The 24,998-nt window shown below is 43.6% G+C and overlaps 1 protein-coding gene across 2 annotated transcripts in view; it reads right to left on the reverse strand.

Moving 5' to 3' along the window:
- Nucleotides 1-24,998, reverse strand: part of LOC311100269 (calcium-binding mitochondrial carrier protein SCaMC-2-B-like) — a 51,623-nt gene that overhangs the window by 12,701 nt on the left and 13,924 nt on the right. Inside the window, exon 1 of one of the 2 annotated variants that reach the window (XM_084141115.1) lies at nt 3,194-3,570. The exons of the other annotated variant lie outside the window; for it this stretch is intronic. Coding sequence (XP_083997241.1) covers nt 3,194-3,355 — 162 coding nt within the window. The 5' untranslated portion in view covers nt 3,356-3,570. Of the gene's footprint in view, nt 1-3,193; nt 3,571-24,998 lie in introns of those variants that run through there. 2 annotated transcript variants of the gene reach the window in all.

A 24,998-nucleotide genomic window follows, 5' to 3' on the forward strand; every position in this document is an offset into this window, starting at 1 on the left:
TAGAACTGTAGGTTTAAAAAGAAAATTGACGATTCTCAAGGAAAGGGGAAATTGTAGCCAATGTTTAGTTAAAACAACTATGGACTGAGTGATTTGAGGACAGGAGTGTAGATCAGTGAGTGGAAGGTTACAACCACAAGCCATCTGGGTCTTGTTTGCTCCAGAGTGGTCATATAGTGGACATCACCTGGTCCACCTGCTCCATTAGTGTGGAGTGTTTAGACCAGGGCTGCCCAATTCCGGTCCTGGAGAACCTAAACACTTCTGGTTTTTGTTTCTACCTGGTAGCTAATTGCACTCACCTGGTGTCCCAGGTTTGAATTAGTCCCTGATTAGAAGGAGGATGAAAACCCTCCAGGAACAGAATTGGGCAGCCCTGGTTTAGACCATCACAGGCACGTTGAACTCTATCTCAGGCCTGGCTAAAGGAGCACACAGGCTGTCTGAGCCATTGAGCAGAAGGCATTGAGAAATGGATGGGGTGCTGAGTGAAGTGTGCATTTCAACCCCTACCCCAATTGGCTCTGATCCAAGGAAGACCCTCTATTGATAGGGAAAGCTAGGCCTCAGATCTGCTGAGGGATTTGAGTATTGTATCTTGTACAGTCAATCTTGACTCACAGTTATGAACGTTAGGTGAGGAGTTTATCAGTGGGTCTAGGCCAGCTGAATTAGGCAATATCTGAACTACTGACCTTTGGGGGCCATGTTAGCGGACAGATGAAAGAATAACCCTTAGTTACCTCAGGGGCTTTTCTGATTGATGAAAGTTCGAGGAGAGGCAGCATGAGGAGATTTCAATTGACATAATATGTACTTAAACTTACATTAGCAACGGAATGTTCTTGTGCGGAGAGAGGGTTCGGGGCTTAGCAACAGACATTTACCGTAAATATAAATGGTCCTCTTTCAGTCGACTTGGTTCGACATCGCACTATGGGACATGCCCTCTTTTGCGGGTCATTGGTTGAAGCCTTATTCAATCACGCCTAACAGGCCAATCAGAGCTGTGTGTAACATCCTGTACTGCTCTGGTTTCCTCATTTGAAGCTCAGCTTAAGGCAACGTTGAAATTCTCAGAATCCCAGTACACGTCCAGAGTGATTGACGAGAAAGGATTAGCCCAGGGGAAAATGGCATCCCTTGAGAGGGCAAGAACAAGATGTATGTCAGGAAAAGTGCAGTATTATCATAAGGAGACGTATACTTGGAATACGGAGGAGGAATGGAGGGGAAAAGAGGCAGAGGAGGTTGACAAGAGAGAGGGAGGAAGAGGTTGAGCTTGAATAGGTTAAAAATAGCGGGAAAAAGGGAGATGGTTTGTTAAAAGTGGACCCTTGCCTTTTGGCTGATCCATTTGTGGTTTCAGGGTGGGTGAAAACAGAGTTGGGTGCTGTGGAATCGGTGAAGGTAACCAGAAGTGGTCTTGTGATAATCGTTTGTGTTTCTGCTGGTCAGAGGGAGCAGGCGCTCCGCATTTAACGAATGGCGACAAGAGATGTGAATTGTTTTGCGCTCAAGAAAAGGGTGTCATTGAAAGGAGTGATTACTGGGGTAGCGGTAAATGTGAAAGCTGACCAACTGAAGGGGAAGATTCCCGGTGTTTGTGACGCTCGTCGTTTGGTGCGACACAGACAGGCGGGCGTGTGTGGTGAAACAGAAGAGTCTTTGCCCGACAAAGTGATGTTAAGGTATACAAGTTATCCTATTCAAGCTTTTGTGCCGAATATATTACGTTGTTACAGGTGTCAAGCTTATGGGCATGTGGCAGCAGTGTGTAGGAGGGAGGTTCCTAGGTGTTAGAAGTGTGCAGAAGGGCATGAGACAAAGGAATGTGTAGCATTGGGGAAAGTAGTGGTATGTGTTAATTGCAGGTGTGCCCATAGGGCTGGCGATCAGAAATGTCCGGTGCGAGAGAGGCAGGTTGAGGATTCCAGGGATAGAGTAGTGTGGAAGTTGTTGTATGCTGAGGCAGTGAAGAAAGTAGAGGAAGATGGGGCAAGAGGGAGGGATCCTGAGAGGAGTGGTGTGTAGTAGATCTGTATCAGTACAGAGGGATGGGCCAACAAGTGATATATGCTTCAATAAGATTGGATTTTTAGCGTTTATAGCAATGGCTATCAACTGTACTGCCGGGATGGAACGTAAATGCAGGGATGGAAAGTAAGTTGCAGATAATAGAGGTTGTGGTGGCTGCAGAGAGGTATTTGGGTGTACGAGACTTGACGTCAGAAGAGTTACAGGGTGTGTTGAGTGGTGGTGTCCCGTCCTTTCAGGCTGTTGGCCTGAGGTAGGACTAGATAGATTGAAATAGTGCAGTGGGGTGGTGGGTTTTTAGTGAGTGTAGGGTTAGATGGTAGGGTATTTGTCGATTTATTTGTATTTTTTGTAAATAAAAAGCAAAGTATAAGGGAGGTATACTCCAATCTAGTAGGTGGTGGTAATGCAACATTTATTGGACGCCAACCGACATTAACCCTCATCGAAGAAGAAAGTTTACTCATTCTTCGCCTCTTCACGAGTCTATTTGGTTACTAGCCCGTTAAGCAGCTTTCTTCAGAAAACTTCCACCATGGAGCGTTGTGCCTTATTTTATATTTTCAGGAATTCAGCTAACTTCAGCTTCACTTTACAGAGGCGTCGGCTAGTTTAAGTACACCGGTTGCCTGGCCGACACACAATTGCCGTTGTTAGCTAGCTAGCTCCAATGCTTTAGCATTCCGATAATAGCAGGTCCCCACAAATTTTAGCTACTTCTACCAGGGGTCTCTAGCTCTCCGTCGGTTCCCACCGTTCAGAGTTAGCTAGCTGAACTTTCGAGTGTCTTGGCTAGTTAGTGGGCTAACGGCACTACTGGTATTTTAGCTAGCAACCTCTGGGCTAAACCCCCATTCGGTTTGTTTGGCTAGCACGAGCGATGTTGTTTCTTCAGTGTGTTACCCCACCATTGAAGCACCATCCCTTTTACATTCCCCTGTGAAAGATAACCCAGCCGTTCGTCCTACCTCAAGTTACTTGGTTTACACACTGAGTCGGCACTTGGTATCTCACGCGATTGCTCGGCTAGCTGGCCATCATCAGTCAGGTGAAGATAGCCAGCTAATTTGCTAGCATCACTGTTGGCTCTACTTTCACTACACCGAAAGTATAAACACAGCATTCTTTCCCCACCACCCTGGTAAGTAAAGCTTACCTGGCTCAAGCTCATGTTACCCCGTGGTGCTCCCGACTTCGCGTTGGAGTAGCAGCACGTGTGGTGGCTAGCTAGCCCCCCGGTAATTCCATATGCTTTCGTCCGTCCGGTCGAAACGAGATGGCAAGCTGCGGGCATTACATGTCCGGGACAGATTCCCATCCGCTCTGTACTACTTGCCTCGACGTTGAACACGCTATGAGGCTCTCGTCGACCCCGCTAGTTGTGTGCATTGCGCTCAGCTGGGCGCCGGTGTCCTTAGACGTAGCGCAAAGTACATGGAAAGTATTGCCCAGGCCTCGTCCTTGCTCGAGAACGACTCTGTTCACAAGGAAGTCCCAGAGGAGGGAGAAGCTACTCGGGCATCTCCTCCGTCTGTGCTTCAGGCTGATTCGGAAAACCCCCACCTTTCCCAGGGGGCGGACCTTAATTCCAATTAATCCGGAAGTGAGGATGATGGCATAGGCAGCGCCCTCTGACAAGGATATGGATTAGCCCCTGAAGAATTTCTCCCCTCTGCTCAGTTTGTGCTACCCAGCCAGACTGAAGAGGTAGGGCAGGAGTCAATAACTGACCTCCCCTTCTTCGAGGCAATCATACGAACTGCCACCAAACTTGATGTTGAGTATCCCACGCCTCCCCCACCTTCCAAGAAGACTAGCATGGATGGAATCTCCTCTCAGAGTAATTCTACATCCATCCGTGATAGAAGAATTTGGTAATGACTAATTATTAATGACTAATTATTACACCCTGAAACTGTGTGAAAAGTGTTAGAATCATAAGACTATAATCTGATAATAGGTGTAGCTTAGTTGGAAGTACAATGAGGCAGTCAGAATATTGTGAGAACGGCGATAACTAAAAAATGCAGCCTGCCCGATCAAGGAGTAGACTATGATAAGAATATGTGTCTGTGTGTGTGACCTGATGGTCAGGAGAGCAGAGGAAAACATGAGCTAAACCCATGTACAGTGGAAAAATACAGCCCGCCAAAAGCGGGTGGGATTTTTGTATGACGTGTGTGTATAAAAGATGGACTCTGAAATTGTGATAGAATTCTCTGGCCAGAATTCTCTGAATAAAGACCTGGCTATTGCACTGAGGCTCTGTCCATTTCTTGAACCAGTCTTACAAACTTTGGGAAACGCACAGACACTGAAATAGTTAGTTAATAAATTATCTTAACAGCTTGGTCCTTCGAGACGGATTCCAATACCTGCCTCTGTCATTCCAGGTAACTCTGCAAACCGTCGACAGGCGAATGATACATTCGTAAATAGAAAGACCTGCCCTTTGGCATTAAGGGTTAAAACAGGCCAGAGGACACCTGGATAATGACAGAGACGGTGACGGAATCCAACCTACATTGAATCTCGGCTGCAAGGATAAGGTCAGTAGTCTTTATTCATTAGTGAAATGTCAGTGGGTCTGTAACGATTCATGGTAATAGGCCATTACCAAAAGAAACTACCCGGTATAGAGAAGACGGAGAACCCATTTCTGTTGTATGAGACTGTCAGGAATTGTCAAGAATACATTTGAGGGGATAAATTCCTCTGTAACATTTACATTTTAGTCATTTAGCAGACGCTCTTATCCAGAGCGACTTACAGTTAGTGCATACATTTTTTTCTTTTCTTACTGGCCCCCCATGGGAATCGAACCCACAACCCTGGCGTTGCAAATGCCATGCTCTACCAACTGAGCTACATCCCTGCCGGCCATTCCCTCCCCTACCCTGGACGACGCTGGGCCAATTGTGCGGTATGAGATAATTCTGGGGGACTAGTCAAGACTACCTATAGAGGAAGGGGTGATTCCATGTGGTTGTATAGAGAAGAGGGAGAACCCATTTCTGTTGTATGAGACTGTCAGGAATTGTCAAGATTACATTTGAGGGGATAAATTCCTCTGTAACGGTATGAGATAATTCTGGGGGACTAGTCAAGACTACAAACAGAAAGGGGTGATTCCAGGTGTTGTGTGAAACTGTTTTGAATTACTTGTTATATAGAAGAGGTGGCTAAGGGATTTTTAACGGTACCAACCATGGGAGGCAAATCCTCACAAGAGGTCCCAGAATTAACTGGGGACGAGAAATATATGGAAATGCGAGACAAACGGAATGTGTATTATGGACCTAATTGGAGAAAGAAATATGGATTTATTGGGCGACTTGATGTAATTAAACTAGAATCCATGATTAAACAAATGCATGTAAATTGTGGTACTAATCTAAAGAAACAGAAAAGAGAGGGCTTAGATACAGCCAGGATATGGCTAGCAGAAGCTAGAAAGCGGGAAGAAGGCAGCAAGAAAAGAGAAGGGGGTGAGAAGAGCAGTGAAGAAGAGTTTAAGACCTTGCCAGCCCCTTTAAAAGCTAAGCAAGAAAGGTTATATCCAAACTTGGCAGACCAGGCATGGAGAGAAAATCCAGATGATGAGTACGTAGTGAGGAGAAGGAGAGTGCAGGGGAACAACGTCGCCCCGCCACCAGCCCCACCTCCCTATGAGGAAGTAGGGGCTGGAGGAGGAAGGGAAGACGAAGGTGAGGAAGAGCCAGAGGTAGAGGAGTACAGGACAAGGGCAGAGAAAGTCAGAGAAAAGGAGAAAGCCAGAGAGGTACATAGCTGAGGCCAAGAGAAAGGAAAGAGAGGAGGCAGAAGAGGAAGAGTCAGTATGAGTCAGGAGATGAGAGAGTAGGAGGGGGCCAGTACCCAATGATAGCCTTACCCAATGCATTGGCAGTGGCTAAGGGAGCCCCGGCAACCTTAGATGTATACAGGGCATGGACCCAGAGAGATGTGGTCCGAGCCGTAGAAGGGGTGGTACACCCGAAAATAGGAGTAGAAATTCAGGAGAGATATGGAATGGCTCACTGCAAGTTTTAAGTTAAACACGGGTGGAAAGAGCAGTGAGACAGATAGTGGTAGGAAAGGATTGGGCAGCTGTGAAGGGAGACTGGACCCAAGGAAGGGGGGACAGACTTATTTTACAGTGGGCCGTAGATGGGGAGTATCGAGATAAACTTAATCAACTACGTAACAATCTTAGAGATTACTACCATAGACATGCTGATTTTTCTAAAATCCATGAGTGCAAATAGGTAGCAGATGGGCCGTATCATTAACAATTAAAAATAGCCTTTTTAAGCGGAATGAGGCCTGAAATTTCTCAAACAATAAAAAAGAACCTGATTGGCTGGGGCACAGCAACACTGATTGAGGTTAAAAGGTATGCAGTTTACCAAGAGCAGAGCGGGGAGATTGTTCTGGCCTACTAAGGGACAGTGTCCTGGAAATTACAGTCTGTGGTTTTTTTTTTGTCAGTTCTGCTGGGAGTATATTTGATGAAGGGGATTTGTGTTGAATGAGAGGCTAGAGACTTCATAAAATAATAATTTGAATAATAATTAAATATTAACTTGCTCACCCAAACGTAGATATACGTTAGAAAGGACAGTTGCCTAGATCTGCTGTATTCTAAACAATGACCGATTGGGGGTTTCATAAGAGGTGGCTATAATTTTAGTTGATAACAGAGGTAATAGGATGTAGTTGATGACGCCTAGAGAAGCGAATGTCTTATATTCATGGGAAGTGAAGTAAGGGAACTCAGAGAGGATTATTAAACAAACACTAAGAATAATGAAGCAGTGTATGTAAGATAACATTGACTGACTGGTCTAATTGATAAGTTTATAGAAAATAGATTGTCCTAGCAACACATAGTTAGTATAACAGAGTAGTTTAAGTTGCAGCTCTGGGAACAGATGTTTTGTTTGTTTTGACTAAAAGTTAAAAAATAATTGGTTATCTGTTAAAGTAATGTTAGATGGAAAGTCAGCAATAGAGGATAGAGATTGTACAGGGTTTCCTGTGTGAAAAAAGTAATAGAAATTGGGTGATGAGATGTTGAATTGCATTGTTTAAGCAAGAATGGTATTAAATTCATGCACACCGATGGGGAATTAAACAAACCCATGATAAATGTAAAACGGAACTGGTGATAACGGTAAAGTCAATTATGCAAGATGACATAGCAAGGAACTATTGGGCCTGTGTTGATGAGCACGGGGCAGATACATGTGTGAGGTTCATTTTTCAGAAGAGAAATGAATCTTCCACCTCCGAGACAGAACAGCAGGTAGATCCAATGTTATCACCAGAGGTATCAAAAAATAGTCTAATACCCCTTGGAAGGCCCGCAGAAGGAATCCTAAATAGCACTAAACCACCAAGGGTAGAAGGAAATGAACTCTTGCAGGAAATGAACCAAGGAGAAGTAGAAGGAATTTCAAATGAGAACTAAGGTGGATGAACTACACAGCTAGGGCGTTGGGTCAAACTAATTGTTATGCCTGTTCAACAGGTAGGCCAACCCTTTTAAAACTGCACCTATGCCTCAGACCATGTTGTCTTGTGTGATAGATTTGGGATCAAACCAAACCTCACCTAATTGTTCTGATATTAAAATAACCACTCTTAAAAAGGATAATACTAAGGCACCCCAATTCACCATGACCCCCGGAGATGATCAATGTTATAGACAAGTAATGCGAATCGCAGATCAAATTGGAGAAGGGTTTACAACAACGTTTTTCTGGTGGGTTACAATTAATAAAAATGTTGACTGGATTAATTACATCTATTACAATCATTAGTTAGTCAAAGGGATGCAGTAAAGGGAATCTCAGACCAACTATCCGCCACCTCACTCATGACCTGGCAGAATAGGTTGGCTCTCGATATGCTTTTAGCAGAGAAGGGCGGGAGTTTGCAAGATGGTGGGAGGTCATTGTTGTACGTTTATCCCCATCTATTTACTAGGCTACTAGGTCCAATTAAATGAGAGATGCACATGATAACTTGTTGTATGGCCCCCCGGGAATATGAACCCATCACTGCCAGCAAAGGTGAGGAATGTATTCTGCAATTGTTATGAAAATAAAATAAATAGGAAAAAGCGTAAGCATGGTCTAAAGTTTACAAGGAAGTGAGCACATTTTCACATCAAGTAAAATGTTTATACACTGTACAAAAATATAAACCCGACATGCAATTTCAAAGATTTTATTGAGTTAAAGTTCATGAAGGAAATCAGTCAATTGAAATAGTTATTAGGCCCTAATCTATGGATTTCACATGACTGGGAATACAGACATGCATCTGTTGGTCACAGATACTTTAATAAAAAGGTAGGGCCGTTGATCAGAAAACCAGTCAGTATCTGGTGTGACCACCATTTGCCACCACACGCTGTCTTACACGTCGATCCAGAGCATCCCAAACATGCTCAATGGGTGACATGCCTGGTGAGTATGCAGGGACATTTTTAGCTTCCAGGAATTGTGTACAGATCCTTGCGACATGGGGCCGTGCATTATCATGCTGAAACATGAGGTGATGCCGGCGGATGAATAGCATGACAATGGGCCTCAGGATCTCGTCACGGTATCTCTGTGCATTCAAATTGTCATCAATAAAATTTGATTGTGTTAGTTGTCCGTAGCTTATGCCTGCCCATACCATAACCCCCCCCCCCCCCCCCCCGTCACCATGGGGAACTCTCTTCATAACGTTGACATCAGCAAACCCCTTGCTCACACGACACCATACTGCCCGGTACAGTTGAAACCAGGATTAATCCATGAAGAACACACTTCTCCAGCGTGCCAGTGGCCATCGAAGGTGAGCATTTGCCCACTGAACTCGGTTACGACACCGAACTGCAGTCAGGTCAGGACCCTGGTGAGGATGATGAGCCCGAGACGGCTTCTGACAGTTTGTGCAGAAATTATTCGGTTGTGCAAACCCACAGTTTCACCAGCTGTCCAGGTGGCTGGTCTCAGACGATCCCGCAGGTGAAGAAGCTTCTTGATATTCCACACCTGTCAAGTGGATGGATTATTTTGGCAAAAAAGAAATGCTCACTAACAGGGATGCAAAGAAACGTGTGCACAAAATTTTAGAGAAATAAGCTTTTTGTGCGTATGGAAAATGTCTGGGATCTTTTATTTCAGCTCATGAAACATGTGACCAACACTTTACATGTTGCGTTTATATTTTTGTTCAGTGTAAATGCCAACTGAAAACTGGCGCACTCACATTTTTGGGTATATTTTGTTTGTATGCACGGTTTATAAATGAGGCACCAGGAGTAAAATAATAAATAATATGACCGGATTAGAAAAATAATCTGGTTCCATCATAGCCCAGTTTTTATAGCTGATGTATTACTATGTCATACCCTTCAATTAGGGTCCGGAGTTGCTTAGGTTAGCTTACCAGATCAGGAAAAATGTTGGTCCCCAGGAAAATGTTGGTCCCCTACCTCTGAAATCACCGCACAATCTTACAAATGAAAAAATATATACTATTTGTATGATCTACGATCTAAAAATGTTGATATACTATAGACATAAAAATACAAATAAATTGGTGGCGGTGATGGGCTTCCATAGATTTACGTGGCTCAGTGTAGCTGGCTAATGCGACAATTTCAGAATGTAACATGCTGTAATGCTGTTACTGCAATTTCAGATAGAACAAGTCTCAAATATTAGGAAAATTTGTACATTTCAGCTGTTTCAAAAACATTGCTCTGCTATTACCATTCATACCGTAGGAGAGTTGGGCTGAACGAGACAATTCTGTTTACAACGCCCTGCTTGGAGGGAGGCAACTGTCGGGCGCAACCTCCGGAGGTAGTGCTCGAGACGTGAGAATTTTGCAAGTTTACATTACAATAATGTCGCTCAAGAACCTCGTCAATTGCGTTTCTAATCTTCCAGCTCCTTTTTAACTCCTACCCAACAGGAGGCCCCCCCCCCCCCGAGTATTTTCCTCAACACTAAGAAGTGTGTGTAATAGTACTGGATCACATCCTTATAATACAATCAATGGAGCCATCTCAGGTCTTCTTGAGCAGCTGGCAGCTGGCCAGCAGTGGCTGCCAGGTTCAAACGCAGCCAACAGTTAAACATAGATCTTTCTTCGCAGCCTTAATGCCTCGTGCCATGCAGTGCATGTTAAGTTCTTTAAGCCAGCCATCACAGGGGGGATGGGGACAAGGGATTCCTTGTTTAAGTGTTCTTCCTGCTGAAAACTAAGCACAATTCACCGCTCTATATAAAGATGGGGTAGATATATTTTCAGAGCACACTGTTTTATAGTGCTAATGAACATTCTGGTGTTAGCAGCAAAAGGTGACAAAGAGTGGATTATAGTGTCAAATGGAAGTTGACTGCCATAAACTAAATCAGGTGACAGCAATTTGAGTTTAGTATGACATACATACTTTGTGAATAGAATACAAATGAAAAATTAAAATAACCAGGGTCAGTCAGTGGACCCTAGATACTAGGCTAATATAAGTGTTTGCTAAGCAGGCCATGAGCAATCCATTTAGAAGGTGCTACTACACATATAGGATTTTTTTTGTAATTTCAGAAAATGTCCGTAACATATCTTGCGCTAATAGTGTTTCACAGTATTACTTACCCGCCAGTGTTGTGATTGGCTGTGATAGTCGCCTATTGATTTCTCCCGCAGGAGCAGCATCTGTTGTCAAAACTTTCTGACTTTGAGGCTGTATTATCTATCACAAAATGTTTTCTGGTTGCAAAAAAACAAGCACTGAACAGTGTAGGGAATCATTGTACCATCTAAATCACTGTGAAATATAATTTTTAATTAACAAAAAATAGCTTTGGTTTTGGTCCATCAGCTTCAAACAGCTGTAAAAACAATACGCTTATGAATTTACAATAATTTCAAAGTTATTATTTGGTGCAATTGGAAGACCAGATTAAACTAAATAACTTGCACAAGTATAGCCTACGATAGAGGTTGACATTTTTTGTAATAGCGGTCACATTATTAGTGCAGTATTAAGCCCCTTGCACACTTTTGGTAATGGCTGTCAGATTATTAGTGCAATATTACTCAAACGCGCAGAGAGCCTCTGTCTATTACAGACCGGCCACCCACACAATAAAATGGCGCAACAGCTGTCGGTCTGTCTACCCGCCTAGCAGTATGAATGAAAGCGCTGAATGAAATAGCGATATGCAAACCGGAATGCTTACAAGCATTATAGCTATGATTAAATAGATACATACATACATGATAATTGCATAGATACAGAGCATTCAGAAAGTACTCAGACCCCTTGAATTTTTCCACATTGTTACGTTACAACCTTATTCTGAAATGGATTAAATACATTTTTTTCCCGTCGTCAATCTACACACAATACGCCATAACTGACGAAGCGAAAACAGGTTTTTAGAATCTTTAGAACATTTATTAAAAATAAAAAACAGAAATACCTTATTTACATTAGTATTCAGACCCTTTGCTATGAGACTCGAAATTGAGCTCAGGTGCATCCTGTTTCCATTGATCATCCTTGAGATGTTTCTACAACTTGATTGAAGTCCACCTGTGGTAAATTCAATTGATTGGACATGATTTGGAAAGGCACACACCTGTCTACATAAGGTCCCACGGTTGACAGTGCATGTCAGAGCAAAAACCAAGCCATGAGGTCGACGGAATTGTCCGTAGAGCTCCGAGACAGGATTGTGCCGAGGCACAGATCTGGGGAAGGGAACCAAAACATTTCTGCAGCATTGAAGGTCCCCAAGAACACAGTGGTCTCCATCATTCTTAAATGGAAGAAGTTTGGAACCACCAAGACTCTTCCTAGAGCTGGCCGCCCGGCCAAACTGAGCAATTGGGGTAGAAGGGCCTTGGTCAGGGAGGTGACCAAGAACCCGATGGTCACTCTGACAGAGCTCCAGAGTTCCTCTGAGGAGATGGGAGAACCTTCCAGAAGGACAACCATCTCTGCAGCACTCCACTAAAATCAGGCCTTTATGGTAGTGGCCAGACGGAAGCCACTCCTCATTAAAAAGACACATGACAGCCCGCTTGGAGTTTGCCAAAATGCACCTAAAGGACTCTCAGACCTCGGTTGCAACACCCTCTACAGAGTTCCAAACTGCTTCTGGAAGCAACGTCAGCACAATAACTGTTCGTCGGGAGCTTCATGAAATGGGTTTACATGGCCAAGCAGCCGCACACAAGCCTAAGATCATCATGCACAATGCCAAGGGTCGGCTGGAGTGGTGTAAAAGCTCGCCGCCATTGGACTCTGGAGCAGTGGAAACATGTTCTCTGGAGTGATAATTCACGCTTCACCATCTGGCAGTCCGACGGACTGTAAAGTTTGGTGGAGGAGGAATAATGGTCTGGGGCTAGGCCCCTTAGTTCCAGTGAAGGGAAATATTAACGCTACAGCATACAATGACATTCTAGATAATTCTGTGCTTCCAACTTTGTGGCAACAGTTTGGGGAACGCCCTTTCCTGTTTCAGCATGACAATGCCCCTGTACACAAAGCAAGGTCCATACAGAAATGGTTTGTCGAGATTGGTGTGGAAGAACTTGACTGGCATGCACATAACTCTGACCTAAACCCCATTGAACACCTTTGGGATGAATTGGAACGCTGACCGCAAGCCAGGCCTAATTGCCCAACATCAGTGCCCGACCTCACGAATGCTCGTGGCTGAATGGATGCAAGTCCCCGCAGCAATGTTCCAACATCTAGTGGAAAGCCTTCCCAGAAGAGTGGAGGCTGTTATAGCAGCAATGGGGGGACCAACTCCATATTAATGCCTATGACTTTGGAATGAGATGTTCGACGAGCAGGTGTCCACATATTTTTGTAGTGTAGCTTACAAGGTTAGCTGACTTTTCTCAAAACGAACCTCATTGTGGCTAGCTTCTTCTTGTCCCTCATGCTAGCCTGCACAGCCAAATATCACTCCAAAAACATAAGAGCAACCAATTACCTTCAGAAGTCACATAATTAGTTAAATAAAGTGATGCAGCATCAAATAAAGTCCACCTGTGTGCAATCAACACCACCGTTCAAAAGTTTGGGGTCATTTAGAAATGTCCTTGTTTTTGAAAGAAAAGCAATTCTTCTGTCCATTCAAATAGATCAGAAATACAGTGTAGACATTGTTAATGTTGAAAATGGCTATTGTAGCTGGAAACGGCTGATTTTTTTATGGAATATCTACATAAGCGTACAGAGGCCCATTATTGGAACACAGGACTGATGGTTGCTGATAATGGGCCTATGTATACCTATGTAGATATATCATAATAAAATCAGCAGTTTCCAGCAACAATAGCCATTTACAACATTAACAATGTCTACACTGTATTTCTGATCAATTTGATGTTATTTTAATGGACAAAAAAATTGCTTTTCTTTCGAAAACAAGGACATTTGAACGGTAGTGTAAGTGTCACATGATCGGTCACATGATCTCAGTATATATACACACATGTTCTGAAAGGCCCCAGAGTCTGCAACACCACTAAGCATGGGGCACCACCAAGCAAGCAGCACCATGAAGACCATGGAGCTCTCCAAACAGGTCAGGGACAAAGTTGTGGAGAAGTACAGATCAGGGTTGAGTTATAAAAAAATATCCGAAACTTTGAACATCCCACGGAGCACCAATAAATCCATTATTAAAAAATTGAAAGAATATGGCACCACAACAAACCTGCCAAGAGAGGGCCTCCCACCAAAACTCACGGACCAGGCAAGGAGGGCATTAATTAGAGGCAACAAAGAGACCAAAGATAACCCTGAAGGAGCTGCCAAGCTCCACAGCAGAGATTGGAGTATCTGTCCATAGGACCACTTTAAGCCGTACACTCCACAGAGCTGGGCAATACGGAAGAGTGGCCAGAAAAAAAGCCATTGCTTAAAGAAAAGAATAAGCAAACACGTTTGGTGTTCGCCAAAAGGCATGTGGGAGACTCCCCAAACATATGGAAGAAGGCACTCTGGTCAGATGAGGCTAAAATTGAGCTTTTTGGCCATCAAGGAAAACGCTATGTCTGGCGCAAACCCAACACCTCTCATCACCCCGAGAACACCATCCCCACAGTGAAGCATGGTGGTGGCAGCATCATGCAGTGAGGATGTTTTTCATCGGCAGGGACTGGGAAACTGGTCAGAATTGAAGGAAACTGGTCGGCAAGACGGAGCTGCTCTTCCTCCCGGGGAAGGACTGCCCGCACCATGATCTCGCCATCACGGTTGACAACTCCATTGTGTCCTCCTCCCAGAGTGCAAAGAACCTTGGCGTGACCCTGGACAACACCCTATCGTTCTCCGCTAACATCAAAGCGGTGACCCGATCCTGCAGGTTCATGCTCTACAACATTCGCAGAGTACGACCCTACCTTACTCAGAAAGCGGCACAGGTCCTAATCCAGGCACTTGTCATCTCCCGTCTGGATTACTGCAACTCGCTGTTGGCTGGGCTCCCTGCCTGTGCCATTAAACCTCTACAACTTATCCAGAACGCTGCAGCCCGTCTGGTGTTCAACCTTCCCAAGTTCTCTCATGTCACCCCGCTCCTCTGCACACTCCACTGGCTTCCAGTTGAGGTTCGCATCTACTACAAGACCATGGTGCTTGCCTACGGAGCTGTGAGGGGAACGGCACCTCCTTACCTTCAGGTTCTGATCAGACCCTACACCCAAACGAGGGCACTATGTTCATCCACCTACCTCTACGGAAGCACAGTTCCCGCTCAGCCCTGTCAAAGCTATTCACTGCTCTGGCACCCCAATGATGGAACAAGCTCCCCCACAACGCCAGGACAGCGGAGTCACTGACCACCTTCCGGAGACACTTGAAACCCTACCTCTAAGGAATACCTGGAATAGTATAAAGTAATCATTCTACTACCCCCCCATTAAAAAAATATAATAATAATAAAAAGTGGTTGTCCCACTGGCTATCATAAATTGAATGCACCAATTTGTAAGTCGCTCTGGATAAGAGCGTCTGCTAAATGATGTAAATGTATGATGTATGGCACTAAATACAGGGAGATTCTTGAGGGAAACCTGTTTGCCCTCCTTTTTCTGTAGTCCACGATCATCTCCTTTGTCTTGATCACGTTGAGGGAGAGGCTGTTGTCCTGGCACCACACTGCCAGGTCTCTGACCTCCTCCCTATAGGCGGTCTCATCGTTGTCGGTGATCAGGCCTACCACCGCTGTGTCGTCTGCAAACTTAATGATGGTGTTGGAGTCGTACTTGGCCACGCAGTTGTGGGTGAACAGGGAGTACAGGAGGGGACTAAGCACGCACCCCTGAATGGCCCCCGTGTTGAGCATCAGCGTGGCAGATGTGTTGTTGACTAACCTTACCACCTGGGGGCGGCCCGTCAGGAAGTCCAGGATCCAGTTGTAGAGGGAGGTGTTTAGTCCCTGGGTCCTTAGCTTAGTGATGAGCTTTGAGGACACTATGGTGTTGAACACTGAGCTGTAGTCAATGAACAGCATTCTCACGTAGGTGTTCCTTTTGTCCAGGTGGGAAAGGGCAGTGTGGAGTGCAATAGAGATTGCGTAATCTGCAGATCTGTTGGGGCGGTATGCGAATTGCAGTGGGTCTAGGGTTTCTGGGATGATGGTGTTGTGAGCCATGACTAGCCTTTCAAAGTGCTTCATGGCTACAGACGTGAGTGCTACGGGTCTGTAGTCATTTAGACAGGTTACCTTGGTCACAGGGATTATGGTGGTCTGCTTGAAACATTGGTACGCGTTGGTATTACAGACTCGGTCAGGGACAGGTTGAAAATGTCAGTGAAGACACTTGCTAGTTGGTCAGCGCATGCTCCGAGTACACATCCTGGTAATCCGTCTGGCCCTGCGGCCTTCTGAATGTTGACCTGTTTAAAGGTCTTACTCATGTCGGCTACGGAGAGCATGATCCCACAGTCATCCGGAACAGCTGGTGCTCTCATGCATGCTTCAGTGTTGCTTGCCTCGAAGCGCACATAGAAGTCATTTAGCTCGTCTGGTAGGCTCGTGTCACTGGGCAGCTTAGGGCTGTGCTTCCCTTTGTAGTGTGTAATAGTTTTCAAGCCCTGCCACATCCGACGAGCGTCAGAGCTGGTGTAGTACGATTCAATCTTAGTCCTGTACTGACTCTTTGCCTGTTTGATGGTTCGTCGGAGGGCATAGCGGGATTTCTTATAAGTGTCCGGGTTAGTGTCTTGTTCCTTGAAAGCGGCAGCTCTACCCTTCAGCTCAGTGCGGATGTTGCCTGTAATCCATGGCTTCTGGTATGTACGTACGGTCACTGTGGGGACGATGTCATCGATCACTTCAATACCATCGAATAAATCCCGGAACATATTCCAGTCTGTGCTAGAAAAACAGTCCTGTAGCTTAGCATCTATGTCATCTGACCACTTCCGTATTGGGCGAGTCACGGGCACTTTCTGCTTTAGTTTGTGTGCTTGTAAGCAGGAACCAGGAGGATATAATTATGGTCAGATTTGCCAAATGGAGGGTGAAGGAGTGCATTGTACACGTCTCTTTGTGTGGAGTAAAGGTGGTGTAGAGTTATTTTCCCTCTGGTTGCACATGTGACATGCTGGTAGAAATGAGTTAAAACGGATTATAGTTTTCCTTCATTAAAGTCCCTGGTCACTAGGAGCGCCACCTCTGGATGAGCATTGTCTTGTTTGCTTATGGCCTTATACAGTTCATTGAGTGTGGTCTTAGTGCCAGCATCGGTTTGTGTCGCTTCTTGATGCGAATTTTGGCCTGGTCCGGTATCAGCGGTAAATCCTTCGCATCTGACTCGTTAAATAATTTTTTCCCGTCCAGTTCGAGGTGAGTAATCGCTGTTCTGTTCTGTTAAATTTTTTGGGGTCATAAGAGACAGTCGCAGAAACATTATGTACAAAATAAGTTACAAACAACGCGAAAACACACACCAAATAGCACAATTGGTTAGGAGTCCGTACATTTTTTATCAGAAAAGTAAAAAGCCGCATGAAAGTGCTGAACAGGTCATGTACCCGTAGACTCAAGACTAATGAGTCAGTATTATGTATCAGGTATGGATAACACCATTGATGTAACAGTCTGCTCAATTAATGTGTCCTCTATCAATGATAGAGATGATGACACACTGACCGAGGAGTGATTCAATTACAGGCACAGGAGAATGGAGAGTACCCGAGACTGCAGGATGCCTGACTGCAGCAATTCTCTAGCAGCTATGCACTTGTCCACTGTCTGCTAGAGGAATCACCTAGCTGTAAAGTGATCCCACCGAGTTGGTGTGGGCAGAGCAGGTGTGTGAGAAGAGGGGGCATTTCAGCCAAGCACCTCTTGGGGGACCCCTAGGTATCTCGCCATCAGGCTCCCCTTTCACTTGGCCAGCTATTTCTGGGTGAGTCACTCGGCTAGGGACAAAGGGTGAAGGAGGAATGGCCACTGTCCAGGGGGGCCATGGTAAGGCAGGAGTGTGTGTTTAAAGAATGGTACCTTGGTTAGGGAAGAACGTGTGTGAGCATGTTGTCCAGAATTAACATGGCTGAGAGATGTAAAAGGTGCATTAGTCTTACCTTATGTAAAACACTTATTCAAAACCAGCCAAGTTGATTGGGTTAATACATTTAAAGATGCTACTAGTTACAATAGGAATACTAATCAACTACTCTAACAATTTTACTATACTACCAATTCAATTATTTGACTATGGGACCACATGCTAGGCTAGCCAAGCTTTACCTAGCCATTTAGTCAATTACGAAAACAACGCCAGTCCTTAGTACACTGTATTTGTGTGCCATTGTTAATGAAAAAGAGCCAACGGTAGCAAAACAATATCACCTTTTAACCTAATGTCACACTCTGATGATGATAGCTGGGAATGAGACATTACCCTCAATCTTTATTGCTGTCTCATGTAATGATAAGCACAACCGGAAAACATGTTGTTTTCTTCCTTCTCCATTGAGCAATATAGGCTAGTTCTTGAAAACAAAACTCACATCAAAAGAAGTCAACTTTGTGTTATGTTTCCTTTAGATCTATGCCAGGCCATAGAGGACTTCAAACTATAAGTTTATGGCCTTTTCTATCAGGAATACCGTTCCGTCAGTAGGCCCATCTAAAATTATTCTCAGAAAAATCAGTCCACAGTGGTCAAAAGTATCCAAACGGTTTGAATAGAGCAAAAGAATATGCAGTCAGTCAGTATGTACTGTGACTGGTGAAATTGACAGGTTTGAATTATAGGTTGGCGGTAACAGCTGAGTCTGTTTAACATGTGTCAGGGTGGCGATAGCGAGGGGTGCGTGCGACCCTCACTCCATGCTAGGCCTAAATGTTCAGCTGTCATAAAGAGGTGGGAAATGGATATGTATTAAATGGATACTTAAGGATTTTGACAATGAAGCCCTTTCGCAAAGATTTTTTGTGATATTGGCATGCAGCAATGATCGATTTTGCTACAGCAATTGATGAGGGAAAAAGTGTGTTGACATGTGGCTTGATTGAACCATATTATGCTGCAAATGTGCGGTGACTGGTTGAAATGGCAAGCCCTCTTCGTGTACTGTGGTGGTGGGTCAGTTTTCTGCAATAATATTGTGATGATTTGACAGTTTTATGCAGAAATAGTGCGCTGATTGGTGAAATTTGTAACCCCATAATATGTGGGGAATATGTAGGTGTCTCACAGTACGGACATTGCAATTTATTGCCCTGGCCACATCTGCAGTCCTCATGCCTCCTTGCTGCATGCCTAAGGCACGTTCACGCAGATGAACAGGGACCCTGGGCATCTTTCTTTTGGTGTTTTTCAGAGTCAGTAAAAAGGCCTCTTTAGTGTCCTAAGTTTTCATAACTGACCTTAATTGCATACTGTCTGTAAGCTGATAGTGTCTTAACGACCGTTCCATGTTCATTAATTGTTTATGGTTCATTGAAAATGCATGGGAAACAGTGTTTAAGCCTTTACAATGAAGATCTGTGAAGTTATTTAGATTTTTACAAATTATCTTTGAAAGACAGGGTCCTGAAAAAGGGACGTTTCTTTTTTTGCTGAGTTTATATATACACTCACTACTGGTGAAAAGTTTTAGAACACCTACTTATTCAAGGGTTTTTCTAAAATGTAAAATAAAAAAACTATGAAATAACACATATGGAATCATGTAGTAACCAAAAAAGTAATCAAAATATATTTTATTTGAGATTCTTCAAATAGCCACCCATTGCCTTGATGACAGCTTAGCACACTCTTGGCATTCTCTCAACCAGCTTCATGAGGTAGTTACCTGGAATGCATTTCAATTAAAAGGTGTGCCTTCTTAAAAGTTAGTTTTTAAGGAATTGATTTCCTTCTTAATGCGTTTGAGCCAATCAATTGTGTTGTGACAAGGTGGGGGAGGGGGGGAGTATACAGAAGATAGCCCTATTTGGTAAAAGGCCAAGTCCATATTATGGTAATAACAGCTAAAATAAGCAAAGAGAAACGACAGTCCATCATTACTTTAAGACATGAATGTCAGTCAATACTGAACATTTCAAGAACTTTTAAAGTTTCTTCAAGTGCAGTCGCAAAAACAATCAAACGCTATGATGAAACTGGCTCTCATGAAGACCGCCACAGGAATGGAAGACAGTTACCTCTGTTGCAGAGAATAAGTTCATTAGAGTTACCAGACTCAGAAATTGCAGCCCAAATAAATGCTTCAGAGTTCAAGTCACAGACACATCTCAACATCAACTGTTCAGAGGAGACTGTGAATCAGGCCTTCATGGTCGAATTGCTGCAAAGAAACCACAACTAAAGGACACCAATAATAAGAAGAGACTTGCTTGGGCCAAGAAACACGAGCAATGGACATTAGACTGGTGGAAATTTGGTCTGGAGTCCAAATTGGAGATTTTTGGTTCCAACCGCCATGTCTTTGTGAGACGCAGTGTGGGTGAACGGATGATCTCCGCATGTGTAGTTCCCACCGTAAAGCACGGAGGAGGTGGTGTTATGGTGTGGGGGTGCTTTGCTGGTGACACTGTCTGTGATTTATTTAGAATTCAAGGCACACTTAACCAGCATGGCTACCACAGCATTCTGCAGCGATACGCCATCCCATCTGGTTTGAGCTTAGTGGGACTATTATTTGTTTTTCAACAAGTCAATGACCTAACACACCTCCAGGCTGTGTAAGGGCTATTTTACCAAGAAGGAGAATGATGGAGTGCTGCATTAGATGACCTGGCCTCCACAATCCCCAACCTGAACCCAATTGAGATGGTTTGGGATGAGTCAGATGGCAGAGGGAAGGAAAAGCAGCCAACAAATGCTCAGCATATCTGGGAACTCTTCAAGACTGTTGGAAAAGCATTCCAGGTGAGGCTGGTTGAGAGAATGCCAAGAGTGTGAAAAGCTGTCATCAAGGCAAAGGGTGGCTATTTGAAGAATAGACAATAGTACTAACAGGGCTGATCTTGCTTTATGCAGGGTTGCATCATTTAAGCCTTTAATCTGTAATGAAAAAGTTACTCACACAGTACGTCATCACTAGTGTGTTGTTTGATTAATTCCAGTCAATAATTTTGGATTAAAAAGGCCTATGTAGCCTAGCCACCGGAAGTGTTAATATAAACCAAATGTAATTATTCACATTCTTTTAACACAAATAAATGAGCCTATTTTAGGCATTAAATAAATAGCTTAGGCTATAAATACATGACATTACCGCTTCGTTTCCCCTAACCAGGCCCAGACAGTTTCAAAGCACATAGGCTTCTCTAGGCTACCTGCAGCTGTGGTTGTAATCAGTAGGCTACAGTTGATCAGACTGAAGCACTAAATAATTGTGCATGAGTTGAGGCATGCATGACTAAGTCGCTTTGAATAAAAGTGTCTGCTAAATGGCATATATTATTGAGGCAAATCAGTCTAAACAACAGTACTTTGACCCTCTTTTCAACACGTGTCAATATTTTGTTTTAAACCAAATCAAAAGCGCTGGGGCAAATGCCAGCTTGCCACACATTTCCTGGTCGACCCTGCTGTACTGATCTCTGCAACGTGGATAGATGGAAATCGCCATACAATGCTACAAATGAAGAAACATTACCTTTATGTATAGTCTACCATCTCACATTGTTTTAGATACCATCAACATTTTGTGATGGTATCGTCATTTAAAAAGCCAGCACAGCAGGGCTGCAGACATTAGTAAGGCCAAACCAAATGTGGGGAATTTTTATTTCATCAATACTTTCACAGCAGTTGTCTATTCATGGTTGATACGTAAAACTGTAGCTGTAATATTGTGCAGCTCTGTATTTAGTATTGTTGTGAAGGTTAAACCACAGATATCTTCTAGGGACATGTCCACTACAATTCTATAACTGCACATTACCCCATAGCCTACAAAAGTGACTTGAAATAGAAGATATGAAAGCCATCGATCCTCCGACAGAGCGATAGAGAAACACTATTTCTGACTGGACAGTTTGCACAGCTTTGGTGGAATTCTCCTCTCGGTCTTGCTTTCTTTAACATATTTATTGAAATAGGCAAATTACTCAGGTCACTAGTGTGTATACATAAATACATTCAAGTGATGTTGAGACTGGTGTTTTGCGGCTACTATTTAATGAAGCTGCCAGTTGAGGACCTGTGAGCCGTCTGTTTCTCAAACTATAATCTAATGTATTTGTTCTCTTGCTTAGATGTGCACCGGGGCCTCCCACTCCTCTTTCTATTCTTGTTAGAGCCAGTTTGCGCTGTTCTGTGAAGGGAGTAGTACACAGCGATGTACGAGATCTTCAGTTTCTTGGCAATTTCTCGCATGGAATAGCCTTCATTTCTCAGAACAAGAATAGACTGATGAGTTTCAGAAGAAAGTTATTTGTTTCTGGCCATTTTGAGCCTGTAATCAGACCCACAATTGCTGATGCTCCAGATACTCAACTAGTCTCAAGAAGGCCAGTTACAGTGGGGAAAAAAGTATTTAGTCAGCCACCAATTGTGCAAGTTCTCCCACTTAAAAAGATGAGGCCTGTAATTTTCATCATAGGTACACGTCAACTATGACAGACAAATTTAGATTTTTTTTCTCCAGAAAATCACATTGTCGGATTTTTTATGAATTTATTTGCAAATTATGGTGGAAAATAAGTATTTGGTCAATAACAAAAGTTTCTCAATACTTTGTTATATACCCTTTGTTGGCAATGACACAGGTCAAACGTTTTCTGTAAGTCTTCACAAGGTTTTCACACACTGTTGCTGGTATTTTGGCCCATTCCTCCATGCAGATCTCCTCTAGAGCAGTGATGTTTTGGGGCTGTCGCTGGGCAACACGGACTTTCAACTCCCTCCAAAGATTTTCTATGGGGTTGAGATCTGGAGACTGGCTAGGCCACTCCAGGACCTTGAAATGCTTCTTACGAAGCCACTCCTTCGTTGCCCGGGCGGTGTGTTTGGGATCATTGTCATGCTGAAAGACCCAGCCACGTTTAATCTTCAATGCCCTTGATGATGGAAGGAGGTTTTCACTCAAAATCTCACGATACATGGCCCCATTCATTCTTTCCTTTACACGGATCAGTCGTCCTGGTCCCTTTGCAGAAAAACAGCCCCAAAGCATGATGTTTCCACCCCCATGCTTCACAGTAGGTATGGTGTTCTTTGGATGCAACTCAGCATTCTTTGTCCTCCAAACACGACGAGTTGAGTTAACAAAAAGTTCTATTTTGGTTTCATCTGACATTCTCCCAATCCTCTTCTGGATCATCCAAATGCACTCTAGCAAACTTCAGACGGGCCTGGACATGTACTGGCTTAAGCAGGGGGACACGTCTGGCACTGCAGGATTTGAGTCCCTGGCGGCGTGGTGTGTTACTGATGGTAGGCTTTGTTACTTTGGTCCCAGCTCTCTGCAGGTCATTCACTAGGTCCCCCCGTGTGGTTCTGGGATTTTTGCTCACCGTTCTTGTGATCATTTTGACCCCACGGGGTGAGATCTTGCATGGAGCCCCAGATCGAGGGAGATTATCAGTGGTCTTGTATGTCTTCCATTTCCTAATAATTGCTCCCACAGTTGATTTCTTCAAACCAAGCTGCTTACCTATTGCAGAATCAGTCTTCCCAGCCTGGTGCAGGTCTACAATTGTGTTTCTGGTGTCCTTTGACAGCTCTTTGGTCTTGGCCATAGTGGAGTTTGGAGTGTGACTGTTTGAGGTTGTTGACAGGTGTCTTTTATACTGATAACAAGTTCAAACAGGTGCCATTAATACAGGTAACGAGTGGAGGACAGAGGAGCCTCTTAAAAGAAGAAGTTACAGGTCTTAGAGCCAGAAATCTTGCTTGTTTGTAGGTGACCAAATACTTATTTTCCACCATAATTTGCAAATAAATTCATAAAAAATCCTACAATGTGATTTTCTGGAGAAAAAAAATCTCAATTTGTCTGTCATAGTTTACATGTACCTATGATGAAAATTACAGGCCTCTCTCATCTTTTTAAGTGGGAGAACTTGCACAATTGGTGGCTGACTAAATACTTTTTTCCCCCACTGTATATTGCTTATTTAACAGTTTTCAGCTGTGCTAACATAATTGCAAAAGGGTTTTATAATGATCAATTAGCCTTTTAAAATGATAAACTTGGATTAGCAAACAACGTGCCATTGGAACACATGACTGCTGGTTGCTGATAATGGGCCTGTGTACGCCTATATAGATATTCCAAATTGTTTTTTTTTCTTCTATCAGCCGTTTCCAGCTACAATAGCCATTTACAACATTAACAATGTCTACACTGATTTCTGATCAATTTGATGTTATTTTAATGGACAAAAAAAAAAGTGCTTTTCTTTTGAAAACAAGGACATTTCTAAGTGACCCCAAACTTTTGAACGGTAGTGTACATATACATACACATATCCTTTTAAATATATTTCCCTTTATTACTTTCCAACCCCACCACCCCTTCCCTAATTTGAGTAAACTAGTGAACAACAATGCTTAGGCCTCTACTTCCAGCTTATAGATACTATATGCATTTTATGGACAGTCAATTTTACAATAATTATATTTTGTTGGTTTTTACTCCTGAACTTCCTCTACCCTCAACCTCGCCGATCATTTTCATGATGTCCATCCGGTTTGCTTCTATATGCCATATCTTTCTAACTGTGCTCTTTCACAAAAGCTCTCAACCTATAACCAATATACTTATTATGGACACTGGTCTTCTTTGCAGGTGCACCATCGCTCCTGCCCTCGTCATCCTTGGCAAATATGTCAGCACCTCCTTTGAGACCAGTTTTCTTGGCAGTCTTTCCAGCAAACTCTGCTTCGCTCTCCTCCGGTGACTGGCTTCCCACGGCCTCACTGTCCTTTTTATTTTTTATTAATCAATGCACTTGTAAGTTCTTCTCTGCTCAAACAAAAAAATAATTTTGTTGTAGGTTTCAAGCAGCCAAATATGCAGGACTAACCTGTTCCTATCAAAATGATTCCAGGGTCAAACTCTTAAATCACTATCATTTTACTTTTGCTAAAGATTAAAGAATGATGCACCTGCAACTGATAACTGATGACGGGTTCAACGGAGATTCACAGAGCTGGACTCGACAGCCAATAAGAATACAACGAAGCAACTTATTTATGACTTGTCATCCTGAATCGAAGGGGTTCGTGGGGAATTTTCCCCTCTCAGTCATTCCCTCTGGGAAAAATCTGCTGACTTCTTTCCCCTCCTGTTTCAATTCTCTCCATCAGAATTTCAGTATCACCGTGGCAACCTCATCCAGCCCTGCTTACTATTTCCCCCCTCACACATACTGCTCAGCAAAAACTCTTCAACACTCTCCTTTTCCATCACTTTTTTCAGTCTTCAAAAGACAACATTTGATCCCCCTTTC

Source organism: Coregonus lavaretus, assembly GCF_964263955.1.
Source record: "Coregonus lavaretus genome assembly, chromosome: 24".
NCBI classification, from domain to species: Eukaryota; Metazoa; Chordata; class Actinopteri; order Salmoniformes; family Salmonidae; genus Coregonus; species Coregonus lavaretus.